The 13,640-nt window shown below is 33.4% G+C and overlaps 1 protein-coding gene across 3 annotated transcripts in view; it reads left to right on the top strand.

Moving 5' to 3' along the window:
• RNF212B (ring finger protein 212B) overlaps nt 1–13,640 on the top strand; it is a 64,122-nt gene that overhangs the window by 24,413 nt on the left and 26,069 nt on the right. For all 3 annotated transcript variants that reach the window (XM_074294285.1, XM_074294283.1, XM_074294284.1), the window contains exons 5-6: nt 7,990–8,105; nt 12,700–12,760. In XM_074294285.1, the coding sequence (XP_074150386.1) occupies nt 7,990–8,105; nt 12,700–12,760 (177 nt within the window). The remainder of the gene's footprint in view (nt 1–7,989; nt 8,106–12,699; nt 12,761–13,640) is intronic.

Consider the following 13,640-nt stretch of genomic DNA (forward strand, 5'->3'; position numbering starts at 1 on the left):
TAGCTTGTCTCATTTTCTTCTCTATTCTTTCCCCAGAAAAATAATTCCATAGCCTTATCATGGCATAAATCTTAACATCAATTTTGCAATTTTTACTTTTTCCTTTATTTCTACTTGTTATTCTTGAAAGTTTGCTCTTTTTAAAGGTACATAAAGAGGTCTTAGATTTTAGTCCTTATTTGGCCCCAAATGGTATAGATTTAGTTCTTGTCTTTCATTTAAGTGCAAGGAATGGGAGAATGAGAAGCCAGTATCTCTCACTCCGTTTGGCCTGAACCTAGGAACAAAGTGAGAGGGGAACAAAGCTTTAGCTACATCCTGTTTTTAACCACATAAATAAGCAATCACATCTGAGAGACCATGTTAACATTATGGAAAGATAAAATCCAGCTAGGACTCAGCAAGAAATGTAAACAAGGTCAAATGAATAAGAGAGAGAGTCTTTGGTTAATAACCAAACTAGGACTAGTTAATGATCAGTAGAGGAAAAATATATATAGTCTGAGTCCTAACCTACCTAATCATGAGACCAATTAATCATGGTTAAATAATCAAGATAAGAAGATAGATGAATAAGGTTAGTTAATCATCAAGGGGCAATTTGGTGAAGTCAGCAAATTTTGATAATTTGTTTTCTTGATCTGTGAAGCCGAATTAGTAGACAAAAGGATTTAGCAATCACCATGTTGTTTTAACCAACTCTTACTCTAAAGTCAGAGAAATTGGGTTCAAATCCCATCTCAAAATCACATGTATAACTTAAGGCAAATTGTTTTCCCCTTGTGTGTCAGTTTCCTTAACTGTAAAATGAAAGTGTGGGATAATTTGACCTTTAACATCCCTACTAGCATCATCAGTGCTAGTTTTCTTGTTTAAAGTCTCAGATCCCCAAAGTGATCTGTCCATTATAATTTTACACTATGCCTTGTGACCAGCAGCTGATCTCATATATGAAATTCTTTATCTACTCTTCATTGGTTTTTCAGAAAAGCTGTGACATTGTAAACTGATAGGCTTGCTTTGAATCTCAGATTGGTTAGTTACTTTAATTTTTTTTCTAAGGCTTATATACAACTATCTCAACTAAAAGGGTGAAAAAGGTGAAATGAGATAGTCTAGAGAAGATAGAAGGAAGAAAAATCTTCCATCATCAATATTAAGTAAGTGATGTGACACAAAGTATACACATTGCTTATGAAAGAACCTAAAGTAGTTTCTGGGTAAAGCAGAAAACCTAAATAATCAAGATTTTTATATTTGTCTGTACTTTTCTCAGTTGATTCCCTTTTAGGAGGCTCTTTGAATGATATATTATGTTGAAGACAATGAGTTTTTAAGATTACTATTTCCAGAGAATTGACAGTATTCTCCAGATTGTAACTTATTCAGTGACAGAAGCTGTACCTTTTAACTAATGAAGTGCAAAATGGAATAAATGTTAGGAAAGGTAGATACTTCAGATATAAAATACACCTGTAATCATAAAAGAAACTTACTTAAAGTTTTCATTTGGAAGATTGAGGATTGAAAAACTTAATCTAAATACAAGGCCTGCTGGGGCTCAATCAGTCTCCCTTCTGTGAACTCCTATACCGTTTATTTGAATCACTCACTTGAGCACTTAATCATATGCTTGTGTTGGAATATTATTTTAATGTGCGTATGCCTTATTTTTCTTTAGAAAATGTTTTATCAAAACTTTTTTGTTTTTTATACCACTATAATTTCCCAATCTTCCTCTTTACTCCACCCAAAATAGTTGAGAAAAACAAATCCCTGCTATCATAATTTATATGCATTATTTGGCAACTCCCCAGTGAGGGGAGAGAAGTGTTTGATCATTAATCCCTTTGAACCAAGATTGAATTTAAGTTGAATTGTGAATTTAAATACTGTTTTCATATACATTATTGTGGTGGGGTATATTACTCTCTTTTTGCCTTATTTTTCCAAGAAGATTGCAAATTTCTGAAGGGCTGGTAGATCTAGGTCTTTAAAAGACAATTCTTTTAAAAAACTATTTTGTATTGCCCTCAGCACCTGGCCCAATGCCATATAGTTGGTAAGTACTTAGTAAATATTTAGTAAGTGTTGGATGAATAGTTAAATATTTAATGATTTCCTTGGAATCTCCCTGGATGAGTGAGACTTCACAAAAAAAGGACATTTCTATGATGGGTTAAAAGGAAGGAATTTGGATAGCAGTTGATGAGGCCATTTACTTGCTAAATCATGAAAATTCTAAGATTCAATACTTCTGTTTGTATGTTTCAAGAAAGAAAACTGGTTTGTTTAACCTTATTTGGTAGTGATAAAGTAGTTCTGGTAGTTTTTATTAAAATCTTTAGAACTTAGATGAACAGGATGAAAAAAGGAACAAAAGTGGAGGTTTATTATGAATTTGGTATAAACAGATTCAGTTTTATTAGACTTCAACCTAAATATATCACTGTTGTTTCTAAAACATAAATAATATTCATATATTATGAAATATTAATTACTATAATGTGCAAAAATAAGACATCATACCTTTGTCTTTAGCATGGATTAGATTCTCACTAGGATACTTACTTCCTATTCAGTGTTCCATGGTTCTTTTAAGAAGTGGAAAACTAGGACCAAAGGAATATAACTTCTGTTCTGTGGTGGGACATTGATATAATATGCCTATTTACAGTCTCATAAGTAAATTTGCTTGTTTCATGAGAATGGTTTTTTTGGAAAAAACATAAAACATATCATTCACTCACTTTTAAAATTAAGAAGAGAACTGAAATTTTAAAAATTTTATTAAATGATTTACTAAAATAATATTAAATATGAATGCGATTAAAGTTATTGCTTATATTTAAATTAATTTCAACATATATAGCTTTTAATCACTTTAAAGTTTTTTATAACACAAAGCCATATCAGTAAATTAAAAAGAATAATTTAAATGTTTTCATTCTTCTAATTGGTCATTTAAGAGAGATATAACAAATGAAAAGTAGTGTTGTATAAGAGAGGCAGAGGAAAAAGAGAAAGATGTACAAGAGGTGAGGTGTTTTTGTCATTTTTTAGTCATAGCTGACTCTTCATTATCCCATTTGTGTTTTTTGTTTGTTTGTTTGTTTTGGAGATTTACTAGAGTTGTTTGGCATTTGCTTCTCCAGTTCATTTTACAGATGAAGACACTAAAGTAAACAGGGTTAAGTGACTTGCCCAAGGTTACAGTCACTAAGTTTCTGAAATTAGATTTGAACTTAAGTCTTCTTGACTCTAGGTCTGCTATTCTTACTTCTATGCTGCTCAGCTGAAATATTGCTGAGGCAAAAGGTATACACAGTTTATTGTGCTCCAGAATGACTGGAATAATTCATAAATCTACTAGCAGTTCATTAACATACTTATTTTTCCACATCCCTCCATCATTTGTCCTTTCCTTTTCTGTGGTGTTTGCCAATCTGGTGAATGTGAGGTGGTATTTCAGAATTGTTTTAATTTGCCTTTCTTTATTAGTGATTTAGAGCTTTTTCATATGACTATTGATAGTTTTGATTACTTCTTCAGTTAATATTCTTTGACCATTAATCAGTTAAGGAGCCAAACAAACCATGAACATTCTATCCACAAGTATGGGAGGAAGAAGAGCCTGGCTCTAGCAAAAAATCTCAAATTAGCAAAGGTTGGAAATATGAGTAAAAATAAAAATACATCAAATATTATGGCTCAAGAAATGGTTAAGAGGTAATCCCACAAAAAGAGAGTAACTCCATAATAACTATAAATAGAATTTTCAGGGAAAAATAGAATGGCAAAAGGATTATCAGAGAACCTTGATGAAAAGAAGAGATACAAAATGTAATTATAAGTGAAATATGAGGATGACAGGGTGGAGGTATAAAATTGGAAGGAGAATAAATAGCTTAAAATAGAAGGTAGAAAATCATACTCAAGAATGGGCTCCCTAAAAAGTAAAATAGATCAAGCAGAATTCAATGACTCCATGAGACAACAAAAACTCTTGTGAAAAAATTTAATTAAAAGATTGAAAAAAATTTAAAAAGTAAGGTAGCTCCTATCAAAAACAAGTAACTTAATAGGTAATTAAAAATTATCACACTTGAAAATCATAAGAACAACAAAATCCTGGATGCCTCATTTCAAGAAATCATAAGTGAAAATACCTATATTAGAACCAGAAGCCAAAATTACTATAGAAAGAATTCTTGATCATTTTTTGAAAGAAACCCCAAATAAATACTCCTAGCAATATTATAACCAATATTCAGAACTCCTAGGTCAAGGACAAAATACTTCAAGTAGCCAGAAAGAAAGAATTTAAGAATTATCAGGATTGCAAAAGAGTTCAGAAGCCACTACTATAAAGGATCTTGGAATATGATATTCCAGAAAACAAAAAATCTAAACTTAACGACTAAAAATAACCTACCCAGAAAAATTGACTATCCTCAATTAAAGAGATAACTTTGAAGTATTCCTGGACTAGCTCTGAATAGAAAAAAAAAAAAAAAAAAAAAAACCTGACATCCAAATACAGGACTTAAGAAGCATAAAAAGGTAAGCAATAGGTAAGTAATAAAAAAAAGATAGTAAATATAATCTTTTAGAACTTTAATATCACCAAGAATCTTAGAGGGATTCTAATTAGAGGACTTGAATATAATTCTATTTTGATTGGATGATCTCAAAAGAAGAATGGAAGCATGGGGAAGAGAAAATGCAGTGGGAAGGGGAACAATAGAGAGATATAATGGGTGAAATTATCTCAAGGAGGAATGGAAGGAGGAAGAAGGGAGTGGAGTGGGCAACATATGAATTTTACTCTCATCTGAATTACTTAAAGGAGGGTAAAGTTGAGTAAAGAAATACATTGTACCCAATAGTGAAGGAAAAGGAAAAGGAGTTAAGGAGATGTAGGGGTGAGGGGAAATAAGAAGAATTAGATTCAGAGAAGCAACAGAAGCAAAAGATTCTTAAAGAGGGGACAGGGAAACGTTAAGGAAAAATAAAAAAGAATGGATTGGAAGAAAATATACATTGGTAGTCATAATAATTGTGAATGTCAATGAACAAACCCATAAAATAGGACAGTAAAATGGATTAGAAACCAGATTCTAATGATATGCTTACAAGAAATAGACTTGAAACAGACACACAGAATGAAAATAAGGAGCTGGGACTTCAGCTGAAGTTAAAAAGAAAGACAAGGGATAACAGTTGTGATCTCAGAAAATAAAAAATCTAATTAAAAGAGAGAAACTACATTTTGCTAAAAGATACCATAAACAATGAATTATCATATGTATGAACCTTGTGACATAGCATCTAAATTCTTAAAGGAAAAGTTAAATAAGTTATAAGAAAAAATAGACAATAAAACTATAATAGAGGGAGACTTGAATTAACTACTTTCAGACCTAGATAAATCTAGCCATTAAAAAAATCCAAGGGAGATATTAAGGAGATAAATAGAATTGTTAAAAAAAAAAGTTAACTATGATAGACCTCTAAGTAATATTAAATGGGAATAAAAAAAAGTATATCTATTTCTCAGCTGTGTATGTCATTTTCACAAAAATTGACCATGTATTAAAACATTAAAAACCTCACAACTGCAGAAAAGTAGAAATATTAAATATATCTTTTTGACCATAATGCAATAAAAATTATATTTAGTAAATATCTTTGAAGTAAATATTTTAAAATAATTAGAAACTAAACTTTAATCATAAAAATGGATTAATAAAAGAACAAATCATAAAAACTATTTCATTAAAGATACAGCAATAAAACAACACACCACCATTTGTGGGATGCAGCCAAGAAAGTACTTAAGGGATAATTTATATCTCTAAAAATTTACATCAATAAAAAAGAGAAAGAAAAGATCCAGTAAAGAAGAGAATGATTAAATAGACTAGTATTGTGAGAAAAGCACTAACTTGTAAATTAGGAGGGAGGCCTGAGATCCAGTTCCAGATCTTTCACTAATAGGTTGTATGATTTTGAGCAAGTCTTTGCTAATCTGGGTTTCTTCATCTGCAAAATTAAGAAGTTGGAAGTTATTTTATTCTGGGGAGAAAAAAATTATAAGGTAAAGTTACAAAGACATATTCAATACTGACCTCTCTTTTAGATTGCTTAATTAAAATCCTGTAACTATGTAAAGAATACATCAATAGGATAGGAAAAGCTAAAAGGAAAGTAGGTGGGTTTCACTCACCTTCAGGATGGCCAGGAATTTTTTCAGCTCCCCATTTTCCTTCCCTAGCACTACTAGCTCTCACCCATTAGAGTAGTAAAAATGACAATTGTTGGAGGAGTTGTCAAAGGATAGGCACACTAATGTATTATTTTTTTAAATTTCATCATTTTTATTATAGCTTTTTATTTACAAGATATATGCATGTGTAATTTTTCATTGTTGACAGTTGCAAAACCTTTTGTCCAATTTTTCCCCTCTTTCCCCTCACCCCTTCCCCTGATGGCAGGTTGACCAATACATGTTAAATATGTTTTAGAGTATAAATTAAATACAATATACGTATACATGTCCAAACAGTTATTTTGCTGTACAAAAAGAATTGGACTTTGAAAAAGTGTACAATTAGCCTGTGAAGGAAATCAGATATGCAGGCAGACAAAAATAGAGGGATTGGGAATTCTATGTAGTACACTAATATATTATTGATAGAGATATCAACCATTCTAGAAAGAAATTTGGAATCTTGAGGAATACTTCAAAATTCACTAAACGGTCTACCCTTTGACCCAGTGACATTACTACTACTTGGAATATAGCACAAAGATCAAAAAAAGAGGAAAAGAATCCATATATGCAAAAATATTTATAGCAGCTTTTTTTTTTTTTTTTTTTTTTTTTAAGGCTGGGGTTAAGTGACTTGCCCCAGGGTCACACAGCTAGAAAGTATTAAGTGTCTGAGACCAGATTTGAACTTGGGTCCTCTTGAATTCAAGGCTCTATCCACTGCACCACCTAGCTGCCCCAGCTTTTTTTTTTTTTTTTTTTTTTTTTTTGGTAAAAAAGAAATGAAAACAAACTGGGTATTAATTGGGAAGTGATTGAACAAATTATATACGTGAATATAATGGATTATTATTTTGCCCTAAGAAATGATGAAAGGTGAGGCAGCTAGATGGTGTAATGGATAAAGCACTGGTTCTGAAGTTAGGAGGATCAAGTTCAAATTCAGCCTTAGACATTTAATACTTACTAGCTGTGTGGTTATGGGCAAGTCATTTAAGCCCAATTGCCTAACAAAAAAAAAAACCCAAGAAAAGAAAAGAAAACAAAGGATAAAAGGGATGTTAGAACCAGCATAAATTGATGCTTAGTAAGGTCAGCAGAATCACCAGAACTATTTTTACAATGATTCCAACTTTATAAAGAAAAACATTATTAAAAAAACTTAAGAAGTCTGATCAATTAAGTGATCTCAGGATAGTTATATTAGACCAAGTTATAAAATGTTTTTAAACCAAACAAAGAATTATACATAAATATATTTTATATTACCTGGGAGTAATAGGGAGCCCCTGGAATTTATTGAATGGGAGGGATGTCATAGTAAGATTTGTTCTTTAGAAAAAGCAACTTGAGACCTAATAGAGGATGGATTGAACTAGGAAGAGACTTAAGGTCTCTTAAAGAAGACCAAACAAAATGAGAAACCAATTTTGTGTCCCTTATGTATCCCTACTGTGGTGTTGGGGTTATTAGAAGATCATTGTTGCTTCATATAGCCCTCTCAGGTCATATGATTAGATTTTCATCAGGCTAATTCAGCTGCATCAATATTTGGCCTCAGCAACCTGAAAGTAAATGATGTCCTGTTTTATCCCCAATCCTCAACCTAGTTCTAGTTTGTGAGTCTCTGAATTGATATTGAATATAATGAGTTGGTGAACTGTTAAGATAATTGTTTATATAGGAACCTAACTAGGGCCTTTTATCCCTAGCAGGTTTGGAGTTTCCAGAAAAAACAGACAGATCTGCTCATCACCTTTTATAAACACAGACTTTCTAAGTCAGAAGCTGCCATGCAGGAGGCCCAACGAACAGTGGCCAGTCAGGACAAGTAAGTGATGCTTCCCAGATCCCCAATTTCTTTTAGAGCAATTATTTTTATTACCAAGGTTGGTATTTAGGATAGTTGTGAAGTAGGCAAAGAATCTTTATTACTTCCATCTCATACTTCTAGACTTTACTTCCTCAGTGTCTCCTTTCCTTTAGTTCTCCTCACTCTCCAATACCAAAACTTACATTCCCTAAAAGGATATAAACTCTTTTACACTTATAAATGTTTGATAATAGTCTCTTTTCCAAGTCACTTTTACATTTTATGGAGATTAAACAGAGACTAAAGCTTTAACCTAAAAAAAAAAAAAAATCTAATGGTGGAATCTTAAGCATTAATGGGTAAGAGAATACTATAACAACTGAGTGGGAAAGGGGAGAAAAGGCCTATGAAATTATAACGTGCATTAGATAAGCAAGACATGGGAGTAATTGACAACTCTAACCCGATGCTTGATAAATTCAAGATCAAAAATTATTTGATGAAGAATTTGTTATTCAATAGGAATTCTTGGTAACTAGAAAATAATTTATTAGAAATTAGCTTTAAATCAGTATCTTGCAGTATATACCAAAACAATTTCCAAATAGATATGCCTCTAACACAAAAAAGTCACATAAAAATAAAAGAGAAGGGAAGAAAGTAACTCATATACATAATTTTGAGGAAAACTCATAGTGAAACAAAGCAGTTTTGTGAACAAAATAAATGAAATGAGAATACGAAAAGAAGCTATTGATTTGGGGAAATATTTTGCAACAAATTTTTGATAAAAGTCTGATTTCCAATATATAGAGAGAATGGATCCTGCTATAACTATATAAAGATCAAAAACCATGCCCCCAAAAGAGCAGTGGTCAAAGGCTATGAATAGTTTTCAGAAGAAATATGTGATCAAGAACTATATTTTACAAATATTCTATATCACTAAAATAAGAGAAATATAAATTAAGGAAACTGAGATTTTACCTTACACTCAGCAAATTGGTGATAAGATACTGAAATAATCAATGTTGGGGTACTGTGAAAAAGTGTTGATGGAATTGTGAATTTGTCCAGCCATTCTGGAAAACATTTTGGAACAATGCTAGAAGAGCAATGATTCTATTTATGCCCTGTGACCCAGAGATAACATTTCTGGGTATATGTCCCAAGTTGGTAATGGGGTGATAGACCCAAAGCTGGAAGGGACATCAGGGACCCTGGGGTCTAACTCTTTCATCTTTCAAATAAGGAAAGGTTAAAGAAAGTGACTTGCCCAAGATCACATAAGTAACAAGTGGCAGAGCTCAAAGGCAGAAGAAAAGCCAGTCAATAAATGATGATTAAGTATCGATTATTTTCCAGGCACTGTGCTAAGCAATGAGGGAACAAAAAGAGGCAAAGCCAATCTCTGCTCCCAAATAACACCAGTCTAATGGGGGAAACAACAAGCAAACAAATAAATACAAACAAACTGTAGTTACACGACAAAAGAAAATTAGAGGAAGAAAAGTACTGGAATGGAAGGGTTGGGAATAGATTCTTGTAAAAGAAGATGGGACTAAAAGGAAGCTAGGGAAGCCAGGTGGGAGAGATAAGAAAGGAAGGCATTCTAGGTATGAGGGACAGAGAAAATGCTTAGAGCTGAGAGATGTGGAAGACCAAGGTTTGAAGAATAAGTGGCAGGAAGTAAGGTGTAAAATGACTGGAAATGTAGGGGTGGGAGGCTATGGTATAAAGGGCTTTCAATGCCAAATGGTTTTATATTTGCTCTGGGAGATGATAGGGAGTCATTGGTACTTTGAGTAGAGGAGTAACATGGGTAGACCTGCACTCTAGTTAGGCAACTGAAAAAAGAAGAGATTAGAGCAGGGAGAGACTTGAAGTGAGCAGATTATTGCAATAGTCTAAGTATGAGTTTATTAGGGTGGTGGCAATATGATAGAAGATGGCATACATGATGATAAACATAAAAGATGTTATAAAGATGGTTTAACATTCTTGGGGGAGGCAGGATAAGAGAAAGTGAGGAGTCTAGGATGACAACTAGGTTGCAAGCCTGAGGGATTGAGAAGATGATGGTACCTTCAACAGTAATGGGGAAGTTAAGAGGTGGGAAAGAGTTTAGAGGAAAAGATAGTTCAGTTTTGGACATGTTGAGTTTAAAATATTTACTAGAAATCAATTCTAGATATCTGAAGGCAGTTAGAGATATAAGACTAAAGGTCAGCAAAGAGATTAGGGCAGGATAGGTAGATTTGAGAATTATCAGTATAAAAATGGTAATTAAATTCATGGGAGCTGATTACATCAGCAAGGGAAGTAGTATAGAGGGAGAAGAGAAGAGGGCTCAATACAAAACCCTATAGGATACTAATGATTAGAGGATCTGACCTGGATGAGAATCCAGAAAAGGAGATTGAAAAGAATTAGTCTAATCGATAGGAGGAGAACCAGAGGAGAATGGTCTGAAAAATCTAGAGAGAAAACGGTATCAAAGAGAAGAAAGTGATCAACAGTATCTGAGAAAAAGCTTTTGGATTTGGCAATAAGGAGATCATTGGCAAATTTGGGGAGAGCAATTTTAGTGAAATGGTAATGACAGAAACTAGAGTGTAAGGATTTAATAAAAGAGTGAGAGGAAAGAAAATGAAGTCACCTATTGTAGATGGCCTTTTTAGTAAGTTGGCCAAAAAGGGCAGAAGTGATATGAGATGACAGAGGGATAGAAGGACCAAGTGAGGAGTTTTTGTGAATGGGTATCTTTGTAGACAGTGAGGAAGGAGCAAGAGAAAGGGAAAGATTGAAGATAATGAAGAGTGAGGATGACAGAGAAGTAATTTGTTGGAGCAGATGGGAATTGTGTTGCTTTTGCAGATGCAGTCCTGGGCCTTGGCTAGTAGACAAAGGTGAAATAGGAAATAATGGCAAAAGATATATGAATGATAAGAGGAAGAAGAAATTAGAAGAAGCTCTCACTTAATGGCTTCAGTTTTTTCTGTAAAATTAAGAGGTCTGAGATCAGAGGAAGGGGAATCATGGGAAATTTGAGGAGGGATGAGCAAGATAGTGAGTTGATAAGGGAGGTGTAGAAGAATTGCTTAGTGATTGTGAAACCTAAATGAGGTTGTGTATTATAAATTGTTAGTGGACCCTATCAACAGTTACATGATTTTCTCTACCTAAATTCAATAACACAAGTATTAGGAGTGAAGGTGGGAGGCTTATTGAGGCTTGGCAGGATACAATTGGAACTATGATAAGGGGGATGGGAATCCAGAGAAGAGGACAGTGTAGAATTAAACTGGGGTCAAGGGGTCAAGATGGGGAAAATAGAAGACAGTGGCTAGTACAGAGAATATAGCCTGAAAAGAATAGATGGATCAAGCAACTGAAGGTCATAGATTGAAAGAATAGTGTTGTGAAGAGAAAGCATGGGGAGTGGTGAAAAGTTGGTAGCTTATGGACAAGGGAATTTTGGTATTTTTGAACAGGGAGGTGATGCATTGTTGGATGATGGAAAAATCAAGGATATGACCTATATTTGTATACGGCTGAGGTGGAATGAAAGTAATGAGCATTGAGTAGTGGTATGTATGGAAAAATTCCATATATACCAAATTATTTATAGCAACATTTTTGTAGTAGCAAAAAACCCCTAGAAACAGTTTAAAAAGGACTGGCTTTGGAGTAAGAGGACTTGGGTTCAAATAGTGGATGTTTAATAAATATTTATTGACTGGCTTTACCGCTTCCTTTGATCTTGCCACTTATTACTTTTGTCATCTTGAGCAAGTCATTTATCTTCTCTGGATCTCAGTAACCTCTTTTATAAAATGAGTGAATTGGACTAGAAGAATTTTGAGGTCCCTTCCAATAGTGATTCCATGATCCTATGCAGTGGATGCCTGCAAACTGAGGAATGGCTGAAAAATTTGTTCTATAGGAAAAAAATTATTGCATCATAAGAAATGATGAATAAAAAATGAACGGGAAAATATACATAGACTGATACAGAGTAAAGCAGAACCAAGAAAAAAAATATATGTATAATGATGTATGATGTAAAGAAAAAAGGCAATAGAAACTATCAGAAATCATATCAATGCAATAATCAGTGAACAAATATACTTCCCTGCCTTTATAGAAGGTAGACAATAGGTACACAATGAGGTATATGCTATCATCGTCAATGTATCAATGTAGTTTACTTAATTGTATAAATTTTTTGTCTATGAGAGAGGCTGCTGGGATGAAGGGGTAGTAGTTTTCCTTGGGAAATGGCAGAAATGCATTAAAACAAAAGAAGCAATAATAAAATATATTTAAAGAGCACAACAGGTAAGTGGACATCTATAACATCTCCCTGATCTTACTATAATTGTCTAACTGATAACTCATGGAACTAAAAAAAGATCACCTGAGCAGCATATAGTATACTACTGTATACCTACAGGACTCTCAATAAATATTATTGAATATTAATAATCATCATTTACTGTTCACCCCTCTCTTCTGCTTAGTGGGTTGGTCAAGGGTCTCTTAATCAAAGGGATATACATATTCAGATTTCCATTTCACTGTCCCTTAAAGCTGAATATTACCATCTTAGGGAGCTAGTAGTGCTAAGGAAGGAAAATGGGGAGCTGAAGAAATTCCTGGCCATCCTGAAGGTGAGTGAAACCCACCAACTTTCCTTTCAGCTTTTCTTGTCCCACTGTTGGATTCTTTACATAGTTATAGGATTTCAATTAAGCAACCTTAAAGAGGGTCAGGCCCTTTCTTTTCTCTCATCTGCTTTTTTAGAGTTTCCTTTTCTTATTGAGTATGTCCTTATAGTTTTACCTTATAATTTTTTTTTTCTCCCTGAAATAAAATAACTTTTAGCATTGAAAGGTAGAATCTCTTCCAACTTCTTAATTTTGCAGATGAAGAAACCCAGATTAGCAAAGACTTTCTCAAAATCATACAACTTATTAGTAGAAAATCTGAAACTGGATCTCAGGCCTTCCTAACTCCCAAGCTAGTAATGTGTGTACCTCTGCCATCTTCATGTCATCTATGTCTAAATGGAACCTTTACCCATTTTTTAATCTTTGTTAGTTTTCAGCATTTGGGAGGAAATATCTTTCTTTTTCGATGAGGCTTATAGATCACTGGGAGGACGAAGGGAGAAGGAGGGAAAGATCATGGCAGTCAAGTACCTAAACAGAGAAGGGGTACTGACAAAGTCCCAAGGAAACTAGAAATGGGTGGAGAATTAAAATAAATTCTGATGACTAAATTCCTGAGAGGGGTGGAAAGGAAGGTACTTTTCTTGACAATTCTGGCAAACCAGTGAGAAATCATTGGCTATTGACTTGGTGTGCTTACCAGGTAAGGCTTTAAGATCTTCAGGTAGATTTGAAGTTATACAAATAAAATAGCTAAAATATCCCATGACCTAGCTAGACATACAAAAAAAGAAAGAAAAAGGAAAAGAAGAAGGAAAAGAAAAAGAAAAAGGCTTCCTATACACCAAAATATTTAAAGCAGAACTTTGTGTGATAATAA

This window comes from Sminthopsis crassicaudata, chromosome 2 (assembly GCF_048593235.1).
Source record: "Sminthopsis crassicaudata isolate SCR6 chromosome 2, ASM4859323v1, whole genome shotgun sequence".
In the NCBI taxonomy this organism is placed as follows: domain Eukaryota; kingdom Metazoa; phylum Chordata; class Mammalia; order Dasyuromorphia; family Dasyuridae; genus Sminthopsis; species Sminthopsis crassicaudata.